Genomic DNA, 24,065 nt, shown 5'->3' with positions numbered 1-24,065 from the left:
AAGTAGTGACCCAGTTGGAAGTAGAATGGTGTAATTGCAGCTGTTACCTTATTCAGCTCAGAAGTTTTAACCTTTCTGATGGTTTGTGTCTCATGCAAAGCAAAATTTTTAGCTGATGCAACATACATGTTGCAGATTGTTCTAGAAAAAAAAGAAAATACGTTTTCTAACATCACTTCTTTGGTAAGCTGTTGTCTGACTCCTGTCTCTGTTTACTGCATGTTGAGGAAACCCCCAAAACACACAGTGAATCCACTTTATATTGTAATCAGCTCATTTAAGTGAGAGCTTTCCCTTAAAATGGTGAATTCCTTATTTCTCAGTGCAGTGTAAATGTTGAACTTCAGGACCTGTAGTATATTAAACATGCTTTAATCACTCTAAACTCAAGGAAGGTTCAGTAGCCCTGTGTTAGTAGATTGAAGGTAAAAGACTGAAAAATGCTTTGGGTGGAGGACAAGGGTGTTTTCTTGGATGATGCCAATTTTTAGAGCTTTTCAGTGTTGATGGTTCAATTCAGAGACTTAATGAAGCATTCACTGGAAAACCCCACAAGAAACCTCACAACTTCATTTGGATTAAAAAGAGCAAAACTAGTGAATGCCTTTCCCATTAGACATGCAGTGCACAGTACAGAAGTCCCTATTTTTGTGGGGAGAGTGTGGGGACAAGAGACCATGTCCAAGGGAGAGTTCCAGCTGCAGTGAGGTGGTGAGTCCTGGGGTTAGATTCAGCCCTACACAGCACGTCAGGAGCATCCACCTGGGATGAAAGCCCTGGTAGGGAATTCATAAATCCTGTTCTGATACAAGGTGGTATGGAATCATTGGTGCTGACTCCAGAAGTCTGAAGAGGGCCCTGATGATCTGTTTGGAGTGGATGAAGTGTTTTAAATTGTTTTTTTAAGGCTTTATTATGTTTTGTTGGTTTTTGTTGTTATTCTTAATAAAAATCTTGAAATGGTCCATACAATTTATGTTTATCTGCTTCGAGCTTGACTTAGGTAGAGTACAGAGTAAAGAATCACTTTATTCTTCACTTCTACCTGTGTGCCAGAGGTTGTAGTAACTGGCTTTGGAAAACACCTGAGCCCAGAATAGGCCTAAGGAAAACTTCCTACAGGTCATTGAATTTTGTAATAGGCCATTGTCATGCAACAAAGCAGCCAGGCTGTTGTCATGCTGTCCCTCTTGAGCACTTAACTGCCTTTTATCTGATGGTTAAAATTATTTAAGAGGGTTAAAAATTAAAAGATAGTTGGAACATTTTGAATTATAGACCGGGATGGTGTCATTCAGTAATGCAAAACTGGGAAAGCCAGGGTAAAATCAAATGGTGGCCAAAGCCAAATGTGTCAAGCCTTGATGGTGCATAGCCAGGGTACCTCTCTGCTCTCCTCGGCAGCTTCAGGCACTTCTAGTTTTTCATTGCAGAGAGGCACACTTGCATCATCACCAATTCTCATTAGTTTTTAATATTTTAGAAAGACAAACTCTTCCTGCTTGTATTTGCTTCTAAAGCTGTTTAGAAGAAGAGCTTGGGCTATGTGGGCTCTCCTTGGAGCAGTATTTCAGTAAGGAGTGTTAGGAAAGATTATTTGAATTCATACAGCTTACTTCAGTCTCATTTCAGTGTTCATAGGAAGGGCTGCTGCCAATAAACAGTGCAGCTTCAAAATATACAGAAATTATTTTAATCTTTATTTTAAAATTGCACAGTTGTTACTTGCTCATTTCTGTGGTGACTTTAGAAAGAAAACTGCACCCCTCTAAGTCTCTAGAGCTTGCTAGAAGCAAGCAACAGAAAATTGAAGGGGAGATTAGTGTTTATTTGAATTTCAGTGGTGCCAAGGGACCACAGTGAAAGTTCAGAGTGCTGTTGAGAAATTAGACAAGTATCTAACTGGATACTGTGTTCTAATTAAAGCTTGTACAGACATTGATTTTCTTGTATTCCCAACATAACTGATGTTTCCTCACTATTTAATTTTTTAATATTAAAAATAGAAAATGGTGTCAACTCCAAAGGGAATTGCTGGTAGCACAGATTATGTAATGTTACAATAAAATTGGGTTAAACTGGGTGTTTAAAGGTACATTAGGACTTAATCCTGTGGATTTTTAGTGAAAAGGATGGATGGTGTTTTGAATGCAGGGTGGACAAGTACAAGACATCTTGGGACATTTGAAAAATTGCTGCTGGACAGGACAGTAGTTTAACCGTTGGTTAAACTATTTCAGTCCCCTGAAACTTTCTCAGTCCCTTCATCCCAAGGTGCAGCTACGCAAGTACCAGCTACTGCTTCTCTGGCACTCAGCAAAATCCACTCCAAGTTCTTAAGCAGCCTTTGTCCCTAGCAGCTGTACAGGGAATATGCCCTTGTTTCATTTAAATTAGGTGATATACTTATTTATTTATATTTTTATTAACTGTTGATTTTTAGTGAGTTACACTCATCTTACATTTACAAGCCCAGGATTGCCATATTGCTTCACTTCATGTGGGTCTGGTAGTTCACTCTGTCTCTGAATTCCTCCTTCATGGTCCCCTGAACATTTAATCTACTAAAACATTGTTATAATTGAAATAAATGTTCCCATATTGGCAATTTGTATTGCTAAACTTGTTTTGACTTTGGTCTGTATTATCTTTGAACTGTATTGAGACATAGATTTAGTAACTGTTCAGCAATATTCCCTGAGGGGGAAAAAAATGGGATTGCCAGTACTGTTTTTCCATTTCATACTGATATAGTGAAGTACTTACTGAGACGATTTAGGCTAAAGTAGATACTAAGAACTTGATTTTAAAATTGTTTTAATGTGTCTGGCTTTATACTTTGACCTGAGAGCCTTGATAAATGCTTTTGGCTACAACTGTTATGCTTGAAAATGCATATATCTGGAGGAGTGGGGAGAAAGCAGTGACCAGGAGAGGATTAAAAAGAGGCAGCAAGATAAATAAATGTGTTCTTGGATGTAGTCATAGTGAATATAACCAAAAACAGTGAACACAGCTGAAAGGCAGGGTAAAGTGGAACAAAGGATTGCTCCTTTTTTCTTCTGCTTTTGAACATCAGCATTAGCTGAAAGAAAAAGTACGAGAAAAATAAACTCAGCAGGGAACAAGCAGGGACATTCCAACGTGTCTTATGGAAATAGCTGAAATTACTGAATGTCTTTGAAGGCTAAAGTGATGATAAGAGGAAAAAAATAGCCCTTCTCCTTTCTTTCCACATTCGTCCCTAATTTGAAATCACAAACCTAATGGTTTTCTCAAAGTTTCATCCTTAAATGTGTAACAAGATGTTGACATCAAGGAAATGTTCAAAGAACTTGTTGCACACCTGGTGCATTTGCTGCTTCTTTCCTGTGGCATGATTGTGTTTGTATCAGGCGATGGAATACCAAAAGTCAGCAATGTGCTGACTCTCAACACAGGCCCCAAAAATACAAGCTTTGTCATGGGGACTGTAGTTAAAATTGTATTTAACACCTTTCCTGTCTGTGAGGTTGAGATAGTCAAGTTAATATTGGCAAGGTGAGTTACAACAGGATTTAATACGAGCTGTGAAAATGGATTGAGCTTGAAATGCACAACATGTTTACTCTCTGATGTGAGATGTATTATGGATAATTTATGGTTTTAGAGTGTGAAATAAATTCTTAATTTAGTTTTTATCGCCAAATAACAAAATTTCAGAGGTTGCAAGGCACCTGTGGAGGTCTGTCCAATGACTCTGCTCAGACCAGGGTCAGCTACAGCAGATTGCTCAGGACTGTGTCCAGGTGTGATTTGAATATCCACAGGTGGAGATTCCACAACCTCTGGGCAACCTGTTCCAGTGTTCAGCCACCTGCGTAGTGCAAAAACTTTCTCTTAAATTTTAAAATGGGAATTCCTGTTTGTCCCTTCAGGGCCATTGCTTCATGTCCTCACTGGGCATCACTGGGAACACTCTGGTTCCATATTTACTGGTATTCATACACATCGGGAAGATCCCCCTGAGCTTTTCTTCTCCAGGCCAATCCATCCCAGCTCTCTGAGCCTCTCCTTGTGTGAGAGATGCTCAAATTCCTGAATTGTCTTTGTGGTCCTTCTTTGGACTTTCTCCATTATGTCCTTGTCTCTCTTGTACTGGAGAGCCCAGCACTCGGTACATCAATCCCACCAGTGCTGGATAAAAGAAAGAATCACCTCAGCCTGATGGTAACAAAGCACAGAAGCCTGGTGGTTTGCTGGACACATTGCTGGCTCATGGTTGGCTTGTTGTCCATCAAGACCTCCAAGTCCTCTGGAAAGCTGCTTTCCAGTCAGTCTGTCCACTAAAGCAGCATTGTTTGTCAAAGGTACAAGCAATCTAAAGACTTCTATTTTAATAATTGTAATATTTGAAAGTATTTTAGGTCTTGCAGAAGGATTATTACACCAGGACCAGAGAACGAAATGAACTCTGAATTTTTATTGTACTTTTATACCTTCTTAACTTTTATAATAGATTTTATGGATTCTTGCGGATTTGTATAGGTTTGGATTGAGATGGACCAAGTTACTTTGCAGAAATGCCACCTGGAAGGGGCTTTAGCTCATAGATGTCAAATGCCTTCAAGCCTAAGATGGGGATCAGAATGTGGAGGTTAAGCAATAATAAGATTTTGTGATATCTACAAAGGACAACATGCAGTCACAGTGTGAATAATTACAGCTTGGTTCCTTGTAACATGAACTTGTTAGTGCTGCATTGTTGGCCATCAGCCAACACAAATAAGAGAAAGTGTTGTATATTTTTTTAATTATTTCTATTGTATTATCAAACTGCTGGTGTTGAAGACATTATTTACGTTGAAACCATTTCCCTTATGAGATGACTCTACTATCACTTTATTAACCAATTTGCAGTTAATTGATTTAAATATTTTTTAATGACTTCTGACTGTCTCATTAGTGGAAATTATTTAATTTCTTGAGTACTTGAAGCTGGTAGTGAAACGTGACTTCGAACTTTGATTGTGCTACTGGAAGTCGTAACACTGACTTCAGCAAATGTGGGAATGTGTCAGGAGGAGTCACATTGAGAGGGAATGACTTCTAGAAAGATTCAACTTGCCTAAATCTGCCACCACAGTACAGAAAATCCATCTGAAAAATAATACATCTTGTGTCGTAGTCTGGTAGCAACTGAAGCATCTCAGCAGACTCACTCCGTATCACCAGGCCAGGGCTGCCTTGCTTCACTCCTTCCCCAAACTTGGAATAATCCTTGACATTACTGAGAAATCCTGTGTGATTTCTCTGAAGTGCAAGCACTGGGAGAGCAATAGTCTTTCCCCTTGGAAGCTCAAAGGGATGCTGGCACAGAGCCTTGCATACAAAGTTTGACCATGCTTGACTTTAGACCATTAGCCTTTTATACCACAATATCCAATAAAATACAGTAGAATTAAGTCATAGAATCATGGAATGGTTTGGGTTGGGAGAGACCTTGAAGATCATCTAGTTCCAACTTCCCTGCCATGGGCAAGGGCTCCTTCCACTAGTCTGGGTTGTCCTGTCCAGAATTTCTGATTTATGTCTAATCCAAATCTGCCTTCTTTTAGCTGACTGTTGCTTGTTTCTGGCCCATGGCAGCACACACTGCTTGTCTTTAATACCAAGAGGACTAAAGCTGCTCATTTGAACTGAGATGTGTAATGGCAGCATTACACACCAGTCTGGTTTGAATTTAGAACAGCCCGAATAAGCACCGTGGTGTTGTTATCTGAGCTTGCTTTGTATTGTAAAACAACCTGGCAGCTCTTGTAAAATAGTTATTTAACAGCAGCTGTGTTTTACAAAGTTTTGGCCTGGGGCAGAGTTTTACAGTCACATTACAAGCTCAAACCCAGGGGCTGGTTTTAATGGGGATGTTAATAGGTCCATAACCGGAGATATGGCATGTGTTTCTATACCTGGAGCTATCAGATTTATTGCTGTTTTGGTGTTTCATAAAGTAAGCATTGGGCTTTGTAAAAGAAGTTACAAGGAACCCAGCAATGATCAAATTCTGAAGGAAAACTGCTATTCTAATTTTGTGGAGGGGGTTGTTTAACCTTAAAAATAGAGGTTTTAAAAATCTCTGTGAAATACAACCTTGTGAAAACTGACCCCATACCCAGTATTGTCAGTCTGATGTCTAATTCCACATTTTGATAAATATAGAAAAATTATAATAGTGTTTTGCCTGCCTATTGAAATTACACCTTGTAAGAGCACTTCAGTGTGTAGGTACTGGAGTCTTGAATTGCTCTTCTGTTTGCTGCTTCCAAGGGATGTAGATTGTCCATATTTAAGCCTGTGGCCAGACATCTAAATGCTTGGTTTGGTGTTTTCCCGCAGCTTTTCTCCCTATTTTTTCAGCCACATAAAACCTATGAATGTGTGTATTAAGTGGATGAAGTGTAGTGAATTAATACAAAAGCAAGCATGCTTTTGGTTGTCCTCTATGAAAAGATTACTCATTTTGCTTCACTTTTCCCTGCTGTTGGCTTATGTAAACTTTAAATAAAGCTCAGCAGTTTCACCAGTGACCTTGAGGTAGGGTGGGTTGTTACGAAGGAGGCAGAACATCCTGCACAAAGTCAGTGGCCTTGTCTGAGCCTGAAAACTGCAATTTCATTCCGAGCAGTTGGACTGTTGAAGGGCTCTGTCTGCCTGAATGTGTCCTGGTGAAACTCCCCACCCTGCGGACCTTTGGGGTTTAGCAATGGCTATTTTAACCTTACAGGAAAGGAGCCCTGCAGTTTGGAGCTTGCACAGTCTTGTCGGCTTGGTGTTAGTTTGCCAGAGGGGAGATTTTTGTGCCTGTTTCAGCTTTAAAGTCAATGTTTGTGTGAAAACAGCTCGCAGGCTCCTTTGGTGAGGAGAAGTCAAAGAGTTGCTGAGGGGCTCCCGGCATTTTCAGATCTATATCTGTTTGTGAGAGGTGAAGAGGAGGAGAGGCTTTAATGTGGGTGAAAGGTTGGCTTAATACATTTGTATTGATGGCCTGAAAAGAGGAACAATAAAGATGTAGTGGTTTCTTGAGTTTTCACACAGATCTGAAATTCTGGCAGGTGGGGGAAGTCCCTCAAGGGTCAGACACTGGGGGAGAGTTTGGGAAAAGTGTCTCCTTGGCTTCTCGTACCATCTTCCCTGAGGGCAGGACATTAGAGGCCTTTTGTCCGTCGGTGTTAAGTTCTTACAGTTCTGTTGGTTGAATGCAATCCAACCATTTATTCAAGAGGTAAGGACATCCTGCCTAGATGGGCTGTTGTTTCTTCTTCATCTGGTGAGTCTGAATTAGATAGATGCTTAAGACTTCCAGTCGGGTTTTAGCCTTGCAAATGTTGTTATCTACAGTCTGAAGATTTCAAGCCTTGATATTGCCGGTGCTAATTCCTGTTAGCTGAGCTCATGGTGTGTTTTGACGTGGCTGGTGTGATGACCAGCTGCTGCTGGGGGGGAGATGCTCTCGCTCACCGTGACTGCCGGCTGCTTCTGCTTCTCTTTCTGTTTGGCAGCTTCAGGCAGCCGTGGTATGAAATTAAGCCAGCCTTGAAAATCAAATCACCTGTTTTTATGGTTTGGGTTTTTTTCCCCCCTGGTAGTTTCCTGAGCCAGTTTTTGGGGAGGTCAGCAGAGCACCGTGGCGGGTGGCAAGGCGGTGGCTGAAGCTGTGAGGGACAGCCAGGCATTACGGGAGCTCAGCTGGAAGCAAGGATCTCTCTTGCGCCTCTCAGTGAAGTAAGCCAGGGCTCAGGCGTTCAGTTTACTACCAGGAAGGCGTTCAGAGCACTATGCCAAAAAGATCAAGTTGAATTTATTTTTAGCTTCTCCACATTTTCAAAACTGCCTCCCCGCTGGCTGCTCACTCTGAGGAGGAGGAGGAGGTATGGAAAGCTCTGTGCACTTGTCCAAGCCCTGGAGCAAAGCCCTGCTGTCCTTTGCTCTCTTCAGCCAGCAGACTGGAATGATGCTTTAGACTGGCAGGCAGGGAAGAGGTACTCTTTGCTCTTTCTCTCTTGGATTGCATTGATTTTGCAGACGCCATCTGCTTGTGGCTGACTAATTAGGAGCAGTAGCCAAGAGCCAATTTTCTTCTCTTTCCTTCGACATGCAGACTTCATAACATGATCTGTGCCTTTTGCCACCAGATTTTGAAATCAGGCTGGTGGAAGATAAAACTTAGTCACTTGTTCAGGAATTGTTGAGAGGAGGGATAGCTGTGTTCTTAATGGTTCCTCACTGAATAATGAACTTAGATCTGGATGGTTTTGTGTCCCCCTAGTTCCTAACATAGCATAAAATGAGTGAAGTTTTCAGTGTTTTAGCCTTGGAACAGGAGACCCTGGTGTTGGTGTGTGGCTTCTTAGTGGAGAACCTCCAGTTCAGTGCCGGGGTTTCCTTATGCCTCTTTAGAGTTGTAAGACCAGACTTGGCAGATTTTAGGGATGGAAACTCCTGTTCAAACTGAAAGCTGGTGTTTGGTCTTGAACTTTTTTTCTGGGACCCTGGGTTAAGTCATTGAGAAACAAACGGAAGAGGTTTTGCGAAAGATACCATTCTGTAAATGATGGTGTTGTTCAAGTTCAGGTCACTTGCTCCAGGAGGCTTGCAGTCCCTCTGATAATCAGCTGGGTAGGTTTTTATTCTTGTAGATATGTAATTTTTTCAGTTGCCTTCCAAAAAGGAAGTGAATCTTCATGGTTTTCCAGTACATGCCTCATATGAAGCAGTATAAGATTCACGTATAACTACGATTAATTTCTTTCTTGTTTCCCTTTCCCTAGAATATGACAGATACCTAGCATCTAGCAAAACCATGGCAGCAGCTTACCTTGACCCGAACTTAAATCACACCCCGAGTTCAGGTGCAAAGACTCACCTCAGTACTGGGATGGAGCGTTCCCCGGGGGCCATGGAACGAGTCCTAAAGGTTTTCCACTACTTTGAAACCAGCAATGAACCGACCACGTGGGCCAGCATTATCCGGCATGGAGATGCTACAGATGTCCGAGTAAGTCTGTTTTTAGCATTCTTGTGCCATTTTTAGGTTGTTAACTTAAAAAATGGGAGGTAAAAATCTGGAGGCAAAACCACTAGAAGTTTTGTGGTTTATTTTAAAAGAATATTGACCTGTTGTATATTTTGAGTAAATTCAGAAGCTTTAAGTGGTACCAACCTGTGTGACACCTCAAGGCAGGAATGAGAGCTGGGATAAAAGTGACATTAAAAACATTTTGCATGTTTTAAAAAAATAATAAAAAATGAATGTGTTTAATTGTAAGATGTGTGTATTTACATGTTTAAAGTGTTTAAATATAAATGTGTACATCACTTAGGGAAAAAAATACTGTTAGGAATATTCCCCATAGTGTGGGAAAACGGAGCTCTGAAGAGTCCTTTTTTCCCCTCAGAAAGTCCATTTGTCCATCCTCTCTCTCCTGGTGGTCACCTGCTGCTTGTATTTTTACAATATTGTTCTTCAGTTCATCTATGGGAAAAACCCAAAGGTTGTAACTTTTTAAAGAATAAGTGTCTGTAATGTTAGAGTTCTGTGGAAGTGTTATATATGCATGAAAACACTTTGTGACCTTAGATCCTTTCGAATGCTGAGGTTTTACCTTTTCTGCATTTATTTCAATTTTTGAGGTATTGTGGTATCTAAACTGTAATGAAGCCCAGTTTAATGTGTCAAATGCTTTTGTGGTTTGCTTGTTTTTTAATTATCCTCCCAAAGCAGAATCTTGCAGGGTGGTAGGTGGTGTGTGGGGTTGTTCTCTGCTGTGAGGCTCTTGCTGTAGAGGCAGGTTCCCATCTGCTCCTTCCTTCCAACAGTGCTTCAAATGCCACTACAAAGATGTGATTCTGCTGGAGGGAGAGAGTTGTCACAGAGTTAAGGAGACTTATTTTCTCCTTTTGCCCTCTATTAAGTTTCCTTTGCGCAAGAGAAAATGAAATTTTAAAATAAAAAAGAGTTTTGTGTGTTTATCTCCCTTTCCCACTGTTTATTTCCTATCATGGCTGCTTGTGGGAAGGCCCAAGAGCATTCCTCAGTGGAGTAGGTCTTGTGATCTTGATCACAGACCTGTGAAATCCAGGGATTTTCATTGGTGGTGATCAGAAAATCTGTTTCTTGTCAATTCAGTAAGCTCATATCTGTGGTCAGGGATAATTTGGTGAGTGGACAGATCAGAGAAACAACAACCAGAAGCATTATCATCAATCGCATACATTTATTTTACGTGGAATAAGGTTTTTTGGGTGCCACTTGAAACGTTTTTGCTCCCTGGCTTACGTACAATGGTTTGCTATCTCTAATCTGATTCATTTGTTTCATAAAGTGCATTACTTGGTACAAGAGGAGAAAAACTATCTCCGTTTGTTTTTAACCTCGCAAACCTCTCCTGTGGATAAATGTCCAGGGCTCTTAATGTGGTACTTTCAATAGAGGCTATCTTTTCAGAGAAGTATGTAAAATCCTGGAAAACAAAAGCAGAGATTAAATCTGTTTCTTTCCAGCTCAGAAATACCTGTGGTTATGGACTTTAAGGATACAAAACTTACAGTTGCTGTAAGAAATTCAGTGCTGGGTTCAGTTCACAGTTGTGTATCATTGTTTAAAGCAAGAATATGCCTTTTTTTATAAAAGCACGATCAAAAGAACAGGCAAGTAGCAGTTACTTGAGGCTTGCTTTAATTTTTAATTTTTACATGTACTTTTAATTGGATGGATGTTTCCAAAAGGAGTGGGATTTTTGTATTGTTCTGTCCTGATAAAGAACGTGATGGGTAGCTGTTAAGCTTCCTTCTTTTAACAAATGTCCTCCTTTTGTAATTTTGTTAAACTAGGACAGTGACTGTTGAATGTGAATGTGCAGGTAGTAAAGGTCTAGCACTGATGTATTACCATGACATTTATTTTAGAAACAGTAAACCCTTGTTGGAGTACAAGCCTACATTCCATTGGAATGACTGCTCTTCGACCAAGCTGAATAATTTAAGATGAAAATAGCCTGTAAGGTTTTTATGCCTCCTTTTGTGGAGGAGACTGTCTGCCATAGAGCTTCCAGTTCTTCTGAATTACAACCTGAGGGAGGAGTCTGGAGCTGGATTTGTTTCCAAGGAGCTCTGAAGGAATATTCAAAGGTGAATGTCTTTGAGACAGCTCTGCAATTAAAAGGAAAAGAAAAAAGGTCTTTTGGGACTACTCCATGGTCAGCACAGCTGCTGGGACGATAGCTAGGGAACATTTCCAGTATTTGGGGTACATTCCCAGTGTTCAAAGTCACACTTTGTCTGAAATCTCCAGATGAGCCAATTAAAGGTGTTTCTGCTGCTAAAGTCAGAGGACTTTATAGAACGTACCCAGGGAAAGTAAAGTTGGAGTTTTCTTTCTAAAAAAGAAAACTAACGAAATCCAGTTTGCTTTTTGTGAATGAAAAGGATGTGTTTGACAGCAGTGAGGAAAGGGCATTTTCCTGTCAAAAAGAAAAAAAGGAGGAAAAAAAATTACATCCTAAGAGCAGAGTAGAAACAGTGATTTAGCTGTATGCCTTCCGCACAGAAGAAGGCTATAGTCATGAAGGAAACACTTTTCATTAAAACTCAGGTGGTTAAGCTCATATGAACAGAACTCAGCTTTCTCTAGGAGTCCCTTAAAAGGCTACACTGTGATTTCCTTGCTGTTTGTCTTAGAATATCTTTCACCAAAGCAACAGTGTGGCTACATGTAGGCTTTGCTTTGAGGAGAACTTTGGGCTGTGGACTTCTGCTTATTCTGGACACATTTAGTCCCTTAAAGACAGCTGTTTCCTCAGAGGGTTGAAGGCTGTGTTCTGCAGTGGATGCAAGAGCAGCTTCTCAATTCTGGGAAATGCTTTCTTGGATTTCAAAGAACTGGCATGCTCTCTTTACCCTCTTTTTCTTTGGTGTTATACTAAAGGCATTTCCAAAAGAAAGAAAAAACTTTTATGAATGTGCAAACAGTGGTCTTCTCCTGTGAATGTGTATGTAGACACAGCCACGCATTTGCCAGGGGAAGAAAGGTTGTTTATCTTCATTGTTTATGTTGGTATGGCTTGTTTGGATGTGGTGTCTAGGTGCTTATGCACAAAGAGGGATTTCCAGGCTTCGGGCTTGGAGAGAATGCAGGACATGCTCTGCCCTGCTCCCTGCCTCAGGTGTGGCATGTGAGGAGGTGGGTGTTCCTGAGATGGAATTTTTTGGTCTCAAGTGCACCCTGAAAGTAAACACTGCCTCCAGGTCTTGATCAGCACTTGGGAGAATATGACCTCTGTTTTCAGATGTGGTTGAAGCAGAATTGTAACCGAATTTTTTAAAATAAAAAAAGAAGAGTGCAATGCATTTAGCAGATTGAGGGGGTAGGGAAGAGTTGGGGTTTTTAGAAAACAGGCATTAGGAAACCTTGTGTGAGTCCTTACAGGTGGCTTTTGGTGAAGTGCAATCTTCTGCGCAGTCTCCTTTTCCACCCCAGAGGTGGCCAGCTTGCATCCATTACACCTCCTTTTTTTAAACTTCCAGCCTTTAAAGCTTGTCCTTGATTCTTCACTAGTAGTTGTGAGAAGTAAAGACATTATTTATGTGGAAATAACAACCACAAACCTCAAACCAGGTTATTGCCAGACGTGCGTCGTACCTTGATTCTCAGAAAGTTGTGTTTTCTTCCAGTTTTGCTACACTGTCTAAAACCTAAGCTGGATAGAGATAGCATGAAAACTTTTAACCTGTCAGCTTTGTCCTTAGTTTTGTAGTTGGGAGAGAAACATGGTTAGAGCTCTTGAACAAATAGAGATAGTGTTCAGGGTTCACTGTTCATAATTCAAATGTCTTTTTTTTCCTTTTCTCTGCAGTACCACCTTGAAATGTCAGCTTCCTTAATATTGACAGAATAAGAACTTAAAAAGCGGAATTAAAAAAGAACATCCTTAGCTAACCTTAAAAAAATTGAATGCAAGGAGCATGCTTTGGCTATGTCCCATCCATCTAGAAAAAGACCAAAGCAAATTCATCAGCTTCCCTACCCACCTGCAAAATCTTACTTCTCACAGGTAGAAGGCATGGATGCTTGTTGGAAGTTTGTGTATTCCAGTCTGTTCCCTAAGCTGAGCTTTTTAGGGGAAGGGCTGAAGCACATTCAGCTGGGTCTTCACTAAAGCAGTTTATTCAGCTGTGTTACTGTGTTCGTATGTGTTGCGTCTTTTTTCCTGTTTGCCTCTCCCATTCAATGCATGCTGTACTTTCATCTATTGGCACAGGAGAGCAGACTATTTGATTGGAGATCCAGTTTATGGTGGAGGATTGGAAAGATCCTGTAGTGCAAAGGTCTGTGGTTCAAATGCTATCCTAGTTAAAATGCGTGTTTGATCTGGCAGCTGTGCCAGCTTCCTTCTTGCTGTTTGTTTTCTCATGCTACCACCGTAGTTGTGCTGGCATAGGTGGCGTGGCTGTTTTGGCAAACTCAGTCCAAGTTAAAATGAATTATTGTTTTGCTGATGTCTTAAATCCAGATCAGTTCTGTAATCTTGTTAGCTGCATTGTCTTGCAGACTAACACAGCTGAGAAGGCTGAGGGGGGGAGGAAATGCCTGCTTATGCTGGCACAGTGCTGCTACTGCTCCTACTGCAGCACGAGTGAATTGAGTATTAAAGCCTTATTGATGAACATCCCTTCTCATCCACAGCATCATTCCTGGTTTCCAGCATTTCCCAAGAAGGATATTGTCTGTTCGGGAAAAGGGCAAGAGGCTTGTCAGCCCATCCTCAGTTCCAGATGTGATTCCACTCGTTCACCTTCATCTCTGTCCTCCAAGTCTCTCCTCTCCCCCTTTTTCAAACCCATTTTATTTAGAGCCAATATCTGGACAAAAGGTGCCAGACATCTACTGTGGCTAGTCTGGAGCAGAGCTGGGCAACACAGTACTGATTCTGACTGACTGACAGGTAGCCAGAGGTTGAACTCACTGCTACCCAACTGTGGAATGGCCAGATGTGCTTATCGCTTCTCAGTTCCTCCCAAGCCAGAAGCTTGAAGAGGTGTAGGAGAATGGGCATGGGGTAGAGCTGCTCTGGTATATCTACTCCAATCTGTAAAGGAGATGCAAAAGTATTAATTGGATAAGTTTTTATCTACTGGGTTTCTCTTTTAAAATGGATTCTTATTAGATTTAGTAACAGGAGTAGCAAGTTGGTCACACAAAGTTCTGTGGAGAGAGGCTGTGAGCACTGGCAAGAGTCAAAGCTGGGTTGATATTTTTGGTGAAGTCCGCTCTTTACAGCACCTGTTGTGTATTCAAATCTCATTTCTACATGTGTACAGTGATACACGTGCTTTGAGGCAGTAGAACTATCTGATGTATTGAAGCAGACTGGAGTGCAGCGATTTAAACATCAAATAGATGTGTGCAAAAATGTATAAAATCATTCCTGGTGTAGTATAAGAGCTAGAAATTTGGTACTATTTACCTTTTTTTCCTTCCTTTTCTCCGCTGTGTGCCTGCATAAATTGTACCAGGTAACAAGGTGTGGTTGTATTGTTATTTTGTAGGTGCCTCCCTTCTGAGAACCTGAAAAAGGTAACAATAATTCAAAATGATGGATCTTGAAATGTAAACAAAAGGTATATGGTACCATGATAATCAGTATATTACAAGACAAAAGTACCCTTGGGCTTTAGAATGCCTCTTTTACTTGTGCAAAATACTCATGATACCCTTAGATGAGACACACATGCAAAATAACATTTTAAAGCCAATCTAAATAGCCCTTCGGCATTTTTCTGAAGAAATCTGTATCTGTAGATGGCTTCAAGTCAATGTCCTGCATCAGTGTTTAAGTGTACAAAAACTGGATCCAAGGGGGCTCTTAGACTTTGCAAGTTCATCTGAGGATAGGGAGTAGTGAAATAATAGAATCACAGAAAAATCTGGGTTAGAAAGGAGATTTAGAGGTTATCTATTCCAGCCCTGCTGCAACATTCTCAACTAGATTGGGTTGCTCAGAGCCCAATCTAACCTGGCCTTGAGTGTTTCCAGGGATGGGGCATGCACCACCTCTCTGGGCAACCTGGTTCAGTGTTTTATCACCCTCATTGTAAAAAAGACTTCTTCATAATATCTCGTCTAAACCTACTCTCTTTGAATTCAAAGCCATTTGCCTGTATCCTGTCACTTCATACCCTTGCAAAAAGTTACTTTCCAGCTTTCTTGGAGCACTGGAAAGGGCTTCAAGTTCTCCCTGGAGCTTATCTTCTCCAGGCTTAGCAGCCTCAACTCTCTCAGCCTGGCTCCATGGGAGAAGTGCTCCATCCCTCTTACCATCCTGGTGGCCTCATCTGGATTTGCTCCATCAGCTCCATGTCCTTCTGTGCTGGGCCGCCAGAGTTGGATGCAGCTCTGCTGGTGGGGTCTCTCCAGAGGGAGCAGAGGGGCAGAGTGCCCTCCCTTGCTCTGCTGCCCACGCCGCTTTGGATGTTAAGCTTCTGGAAAACTAAATTTATGGTCAGCTTTTAAAACAGCATTGCATTTATTTGGGAAGTGTGCAGTAGGATCAGAAAAGTGCTGATTAATCCAAGAAGACTAGAAAGCAGGGCTGTACCAGCTCTGCTCTGTCAGCACTGTCACCGTGTGCTTGGAAGGTTCCTTGTGGAATTCTGTGTGGGTGTGGAGGGGTATTTGGTATGACAGATACGACTGTGGCTTGAATATGAAAAGCTCTGAGGCACTTGGGTGGATGTGTCGCTTGAGCTGAGGTGTCTCTGTGCTGGAATGGCGACAGGATCCTGGCCACCAGGACAGCCTGTGTTCAGGCTGTGGTTTTGATATTAACTTGTTGGGCTTCAGGGGCAGAGTTCTTGTGCAGCTGCATCAGTTTCCCAATCTTGTTTATCATGTGATACACAAATGTGTTTGGTGGATAAGCACAGTAATGAGAGAAAGAGGAATGTGGGCTTTTTGCTTTGACTGTCAGACACAGTGTTATCAGAGGACAGCCCAGATTTTGGTGTTGTGAGCATGTTCTAGAGTTCTTCTTTATGGAAACTATAAATTAATTTTCATCAGACTGTTGCCATTTACTTTTGTTCAGCTTTTCATTTAAGCCCCCCATATAAATCTGTCATCAGGACTTAAAATACTTGATATATTAAATATTGTGTTTGACATACTTGAAGTGCTGCACAAACATTAGTACGCTGTGCCTATGTCAGAGTTGCTACTTAAAGACTTTTTCTGGTGCAAGAAACTTTCTCCTTCCTACTAAATAAGGAAATTAGGTTTGTAGTCACACTGGGAGTATATTATTCTGTCTTCAGTTTATTCATAGTAGCACATCAGTCCTGTTAATTTGAAAGCAAGCAATTCATTTTGACTCATTTACAGAAGCATGAAGTATTATTGATAAATACTGGGAGAGCCAAGGGTACTGTGTGCCTTTCAGCCTTTCTTTGGTCTGTCTTGATTTTTCAGCGTTCTCCTTGATGTACTGTACTGTAAATTCTATTTTTGGGCACATCCTCCTAATTTAGGGCAAATATTAATCTATTTTTTAAATTAGCTGTGATGTGTATCTGTGGGTCCTTTAGACAAATGAGTAGAAGTGAGTGCAATCCAGTTTTCTACCTATAGAAAAAGCTTCTTCTCTCTCGGGTAAAGGGAAGGAAAGGTCAGCTATCCCTTGCCTGTTGATAGGAAATTCCTGTGAAGGCTTCCCACTCTCTCTTGCTCAGCTGTACTAGTCTATTTTATGTTCAGGATGTAAATGTCAGCTTCAGAAACCTAATTAAAATCAGTGTGATTACGGTAAACCGCAGTCAAGTGGCACATGATTGTGTGACTGCCTTGCAGTTGTAGGGAGCTGCCAACAGACACATGAAAACTCCTCATGGGAATTTATATTCATGTCGGGATCCCCTGTACCCAAAGTGAAATCTCATTCTGGATTAGGTTTCTGCTGGAGTCAAGCTCTCCAACAAGTACTTCTAGCTGTGATTGAGGTCAGAAGTTTGTAGTCCAGGTTCAAACTGCTGGTCCTTACCTGTTTTTTTCCACTCAGTAATCCATCTGAGGAACTTCCTGAGCTGCAAGGCTGGTTGCAGTAGAGTCTGGAGAGATTTCAGATTTCTTTGGCCGTGTTTCCAGTTAAAAGATTGTGGTGACATGTCTCAGCAGGATGCTGTAGCTGCTACTGTGCAGTGGTTAAGCAGTTAAATTGTTAGTCTGGAAACTTCTGATTAAGCATTCTCATCACTGCCACAGAGAACATCGGGCTGCTTTGGCAGGGCTCCTCACAGAGCCACCATGGAAGGCACAGAGGCTGTCACCCATCCTGGAGTGATGGCAATGGCCTTGTTTGACACTTCAGGTGTCTCCACTGGGTCTGTGGAGGTTGCCCAGGACCTGAGGAGATGCAACATGTTATTTGCTACTTAAGGGAGTTAAATGCACTGGCCTGATGCTGGGTGCAGCTCCAGTGCAAGTCTTGGGGATTAATCTTGGACTGTTTGGAAAGAGCAGTGAGGACTGTGCGAGTCCCTGGGGCTGCATGAGCTGCCCTGTTCTGCTGCTGGGTTCTCCTGATGGGATGTGTGGCTCTAAATGTTTGAAAATTCAAATTCTCTGGTTTATTAATAAAAAAAGGTATATAAGCAAATAGATGTTTTACTAGAGAGCTCTCCCTTGCAAACCAGCCATTTTGAGCGTTTTAATCACCATGTTTCCTAATTTCTCCAGTTTTTGATTCTGACTGGGGGTTGATAGCACCTGGAATGAGCTCTGCAGCTTTCCTGAACAAGAGAGAAGAGAAGCACTTAATGTGTTTGTTTCACATAAAGCATCACTTCTTCCCTCCTGACAGTACATGGCTTTTTAGAGTATATTTTCCAACACCTGCACTTGACCTCCTTTGCACCCATTCTGCTGTCTCCTTAGTGTTTTTGCTGACTTTTTCTTGAGTTGCAATATGTACTAATTGTTGCCAATTATTTTCTTGGGGTGACAGCAGCTACCTCGCCACATACCCTTCTTATGTAATTCAGAAGATATGTCTATTTTTATTTTTTATTTTTGATTCTGTGATAGGTTGAGACTCACTTGATGATACAAAAAGGACAGAAGCTTAAAATCTCGCTTGATTTTGGCAGGAATTAGGACACCTGACTTCTTCAGTCCTTTTGAAATCCCAGCCTGAAGACTAGAGAGGGTCTGAGGTGCCCATCTTGATTCTTTCCTGAGTAAACACTAATGGTTTCAGCTGAGCCTTATGCATCAGTAGTCTTAGTGGTTCATGGTCATAGATAATTTTACTATAATTTTTTCCTTTCCAAAGCCATTTCTTATCACAGCAGGCGTAACTATCATCTAAGAACATGTACCATTTTCATTATCAACTGACAGTGTCAGAGATGGGGGGAGGGATGGATTTCCAAAATGTAATGCTGTATGTTACACGCTCTATGCAGGGTGCAGGAAGATATTAAAATGAATGAGTCTCTTCTGTTTGCATGTAGAAGAGCTGGCACCGTTCCCTTTGGATGAGAGCTGGCCTGCCAAAATGTTAGGCTTTACTAACTAAGCAGAGATTGTCCTTTGGGTGAAGAAGAGGTTAAATATGCCTCTGTTGCTTCTGAGAGTACTTGGTGGTGGTGAGTGTTTCCAGGGATACAGGCAACTGTTCTCCTTTGTAGTTTGCTATACAAAGAGCCTCAAATGCAGGCAAGAAACAAACTTAAACAATTTACATTTAATTCAGATTTAAAACCGTTCACTGATCTGATAATAGACCTTTGGAATTGCTGGGGAAGGTTGCAAAAAGTGAACTGCTTTAAGAGGAGACAGGATGAGTAATTGGAAGAGTTTCATTGTAGGCTGATGAATGACAGAAACAATGCTTGGCTTGGGAAATCCAGTGGGATAAAAATAGTCTGAGGTTAGGAGAGCACTTGGGGGAAGTGTTCTGTGTGCTTGCCTGGTGTTGCCTCATCCCCTGGCACCCATCTGTGGCCACTCCGGTTCCTCCTGGAGTTGTTTTACTGAGGTGCCTGCAGGGAGTTCTTGTTTGCATCAGACCTTTGTTCTGGCAGCTTGGGCACCTTCTGGCTGTCGGACAGGCTGTGGCTGGTGAGTCTGTGGTGCTGCCAGCTGCTTGAAAGCTTGGGTTTGCCAGAGTGTTGTGAAGTTCCCCTCCCACACAATACCATTCTCTGCAAGCCTCCTGCTTGCTTTGCTGCTGCTGTTCATCTTCCTTCAGGTCTGGCCTCGCCATCCACTTAGCACTGGATGTCCAGCTCCAGGGCATGGGAGACAAGGGAAATTGGAGGCTGTGGGTTCTGAAGCAAACTGATGCTTCTGAGGATGCTCACACTGCTGCTCTCAGACACAGGGTCCTGTTGGGCTTGATGGAACCTCTTCTAACTCAGTCCCCATGAACTTACTAAACATGGCTTGTGTTTCCTTCCTGTAGGCTTGAAAGAATTGTGTTTTATATTTCTCTGTGCACTGCGTTGCTTCTGAAAGATTATTTAAAGGTTGCAGTTTGAGGGGATGTGTGAGCTGATTTAACAGCTTGATATCACCTCACCAACAGCATGATTCCACTCCTACATGTGTCATCTTCCCCCTCTATTCAGATTTAGTGCTTCCTTAATTCTCTTTTTGCAGTTAGTTTTTTGCTTGCTTAATTTGTAGAATCAGGATTTTAAACAATTTCTTTGGGGTATAAAACAAATTTTGGGAAGCAATCAGAGTCATTTAGGTTGGGAAAGACTGCTTAGGTCATCAGATCCAGCTATGAACCCAGCATCACAACCAAGTTCACCACTGAACAATGTCCTCAAGTGCTGCATCCTCATGTTTTTTGCACTTCAAGAGTTGGTGACTCCACCACTTCCTCAGGCCAGCCAGTTCCAAGGCTTTTACCCTTTCAGTGAAGAAATTGTTCCTAATACCCAATCTAAATCTGCCTTGGCGCAGCTTGAGGCCATTTCCTCTCATCCTGTCCCTTGTTACCTGGGAGAAGAGTCTGACCCCCACCTGGCTACACCCTCCTGTCAGGGAGTTGTAGACAGCAGTAATGACCACCCCCCACACCCCCCCCCCCCCCAGGCCTCCTTTTCTCCAGGCTGAGCCCCCCTCAGCTGCTCCTCACCAGACCTGTGCCCCAGACCCACAGTGTCATCCTATAGAAAACCTCTCTAACTCACTGCAGAAGGCTCCTCTGGCTCCTGTAGAACTTCCACTGGTTATGTGGTGATGTTTATCTGGAATCCTGAGCAAGAACCAGCAACTTGTGCATCTCTGCGTGCATCTGTGTGCGTGTGTGTGTACTTATATGAGTGTTTTCAGTAGGAAATTTTCAGACCATTACAGGCCCAGAAGCAAAGGCCTGTGAATTCCTGAAAGAAGTGTCTGGGAGCAGCGATAGCCCCTGCTCCTGCTGAGCTCTGAGCTCCTGCCAGCAGGATCTGCTGTCTTGCAGGGAGACACGGCTTCCCCTTGACGGGGTTGTGAGGCAGCAGCTCGGAGCTCCTGCTGGCTCCCTAATCGGGATAAGAGCAGGACAGCCTGGCACGCTGCACCTGAAAGGTTGCTCATCCCTGCTCCACTAACACATTCGATTTTTAGTTACTGCATGTCAGATCTTTCTGATGTCTGACACGGCAATCTGCTACGGATTTATGTAAAAGGTTCCTTTCTTGGGCAAGAGATCCTCAAGCTCTGAAATCTACCTCAGGGCAAACAACCTTTGTTGTGTTTGAGAATGTTCCCAAATAATTGTCTCTTGCTTAGTTTTATATAAAACAAGGGATCTGTGCTGCATTTCAAATGAGTTGGGGAAGGAGGGGAGAGGAAACCAAGGGGCTGTGGTGTTACCTATGAAATCCTGGCTGTTGGGGCACTAAAGAGGATGAAAGTCCCAAGATGATTTTCTGCTTCTTGATGGAGAGCAACTTTTAAAGGCTGCTGGTGGGTTTTCTTGAGCTAATAAATCGAGCTTTCATCCACAAACCTGCTTTTAATATTTTGGCTTTTATGTTATTCTGTTTTACATAGAGGAAATGCTGGCCTAAATCTGATAAATGCATGGAACATATTTACTGATGTTTTCTGAAGCCGTGCTAGGAAGATTTCAGCCATTGTAACTAGATGTGTGAAAGAGTAGCTGACAAATATGTTTAGTATTCTTAATAAAGTTTCTATCTATGTGCTGCTTAGTGTTTTGTGTAGGGTATTACATGGTAATAATTAAAATTTAAAAATTTATATATATATTGTATTTTACAGCTTGTGAGGAGTGTGTGTTTTCTCTTTTAGGGCATAATTCAGAAGATTGTGGACAGTCAAAAAGTGAAAAATGTGGCCTGCTATGGGTTACGGCTCAGTCACCTGCAGTCTGAGGAAGTTCACTGGCTACACCTGGACATGGGGGTGTCCAATGTGAGAGAGAAATTTGAATTAGCCCACCCTCCAGAAGAATGGAAGTAAGAGTATAAATCTGTTCAATGTCAGTCATAAAAGTCTTTTTGCTTTGTTGTAAAAAATATTCTGTAATTTGTTTTACTAAGAAAGATCCTTTTGTAGTGGAATAGAGGTGATGGAATGGGGGAAAGCAAACCCACCAAACTTTTCACTAGGAGCTGTGAGCAATGTTTGGTTTGCTTTCAGAGGTTTTTGTTGTTGTAAGGGGTTTCCTGCAAACTGAGGAGAAACCTGGGATTTAGAGGAAGCATAAAATAGGAACAGAAATATCCTAGTCATTTGTGCTGAAATCTGCAAGTTTTGTCATACTTAAAAGTTTTAGGGCAGGAATGCTATTCCTAGTTGTGGTATAAGCACACAGCTGCAATTTTAAAAGGATAAATCTTGTTATTTAAATAAAGCCAAAAGGATATTGTTAAGTACTGGTTGTACTTATCTATAGACTGAGTAGGAGAAATGTGATTTGAAATGAGTGAAATGCAGTCAAAAATAATTTTATCCCTCTGCTGTTGAAAAACTTTTCGGTTGTTAAACTAACTTACATTGTGGCCCAGAGCAATAAGTGACCTCTGCCTGCCTTCTGACTGTGATCTTCTCAAGTTATACCAGGAGCAATGAACAGTAGAAAGATAACTGCAGAATTTTGGGGTTTTTTTCATAGCCTGGGCACATTTGCTGAGGTTTTTCATGATGCTGGTTAGTTGGTTAAAAGAAGTCTCATGACCTAAGTTTCTTCAGCTTTTTAGGAGGGTAAGCTGGTGGTACACACTCAGGAGAGGAAGGGTGGAAACTGTCCACTTTCCTGGTAGAAGGACAAGAGGAAACTAAAATTTATTTGCAGAAACACACAGTAGTCTACTAGAGAAAATGGGGAGCTCACAGTTGTAAAATACCAATAAACCAAATAGAGATTAAACCAAAGAATAGATTACTGTGGTTGCTAGTTCATTGCAGGGGTGTTGTGCATCTATTTCAGTGGTTTATGTTCATAACCACAATTTGTGCACAAGTTGCTGGCTATTTTAAAGGCTGCACATACCTTCTGCAAAATTACTGTAAATATTCTATACTTAATTTCTCATAAATGGAGTTACTATATTTTAGCAGATTTCACAGTTGGCACGCTTCAGTTTATAAATTCTCTTTAGGGTCCCAGTTTTAACAAATTCCACAAATTCAAAGAAATGAGGAATGTTTAAAACCTGGGCTTCAAGAATGTTGCATATTCTCTTCCATGCATTGTTTCTGTGATCTACATGGATATTTTCCCTCACAATAAGTTTTTCATTGATAATACTGTGAAATCACAGCTTAGAAAGGAGGAGACTCCTGAATTCTTCCCTTGCTAGTGGTGCTATCACATGGTAGATGAGATGTGAATAGTTAATGGTGTGGAAATTTGTTACTTAGTGTACCAGTCTCAGTTCCATTTTTATTAGGCAGTACAACTTGCATGGTACACATTGCAGAACACACTTAATTGGTTTTAAAAACAAAGTCAGATATTGTTTTGAAGCTTGTGGAAAGGAATTACGTAAAATGCTCATGAAAGAGCTATGATAAGATGTAAATTATTCAATACCTTTCCAAGTGTCATTTAATGTGTTATCGAATACATGCTGCCTGACATACCTTTTAAACCCTGAGAGATTTGCTGTGCATAATCAAAATGCTGCTGTCATATTTGTAATGCCATAACACAAAGTGTCTAAGTTCATATGACAGTACTTGTAGAAATATTTAGATTACTGAAGGGGAAGTAGTCTTGGAATGGTTCTTAAATTAAAAGCTTCCTATAGTGTTAGTAAACCACTAAATGCCTCACATGCAGTTATTTTATTTTTATCATCTGAATTAAAGGGTTGTGTATTCACAGTGTTCAAAAATTAGATCTTGGAATTCTCCTGGACTAATCCAGTTGCATGAATTGTCAGTAGGTTGCAGACAAAAGTTACCAGAATAAAATCTATCACTCATCTGGGTGAGCCAGAGTTAGCAGGATCTGGGGCTCTTAAATCATAGATAACACCAACCCTCATCATTTTGTGTAATACTGGGCCTTGAACAGCAGTCACAGCTGCTGTCCTTTATGTCTCCAAAACTGCTGTGTGCCAGAGCGCTGTTCCTTTTGCTGGTCTTTTGTGTCACACAAAACAAATACCAAGAGGTTCCCATAACAAGTTGTGTGTGTTGGAACACCCTGTTCCCCACAGGGCAGACACCTTCTAGCTCTCTAGTTCAGGTTTGTAAAGCAGGTCCCTGTAACCCAGCTGTGGCTCTGACAGGCAGGAGACTCCCTATGCTCAGCAGTCCTGGACTGTGAGTTTTGGTAGCTGTGATACAAAAGCCCTGGCAGAGAGGTCAGATCACCTGTGGGATGGTTTAATGAGTTGACCAAGTTGATCTAACAGATCTGTCCCTCTCCTCACTGCACTGTCTTCTCTCTTCTATGACTTCCAGTTATCCAGTCCTTTTCCTTTCCTTCTGTGAGCCTTAATACTTCTCTAATCCTTCAAAGAGCTGATTGAGTTCATTAAACTCACACAAGGCTTCTCCT

At 41.5% G+C, this 24,065-nt stretch overlaps 1 protein-coding gene across 12 annotated transcripts in view; it reads left to right on the top strand.

Moving 5' to 3' along the window:
* Positions 1–24,065, top strand: part of PTK2 (protein tyrosine kinase 2) — a 194,117-nt gene that overhangs the window by 75,799 nt on the left and 94,253 nt on the right. For all 12 annotated transcript variants that reach the window (XM_082284812.1, XM_082284809.1, XM_082284819.1 and 9 more), the window contains 2 exons: positions 8,808–9,034; positions 21,344–21,510. In XM_082284812.1, the coding sequence (XP_082140938.1) occupies positions 8,840–9,034; positions 21,344–21,510 (362 nt within the window). In that variant the 5' untranslated portion in view covers positions 8,808–8,839. The remainder of the gene's footprint in view (positions 1–8,807; positions 9,035–21,343; positions 21,511–24,065) is intronic.

This window comes from Coloeus monedula (assembly GCF_965178545.1).
Source record: "Coloeus monedula genome assembly, chromosome: 1".
Taxonomy (NCBI): domain Eukaryota; kingdom Metazoa; phylum Chordata; class Aves; order Passeriformes; family Corvidae; genus Coloeus; species Coloeus monedula.
The sequence above is the reverse complement of the archived record's forward strand: the minus strand, read 5'-3'. Positions and strand labels throughout refer to the sequence as shown.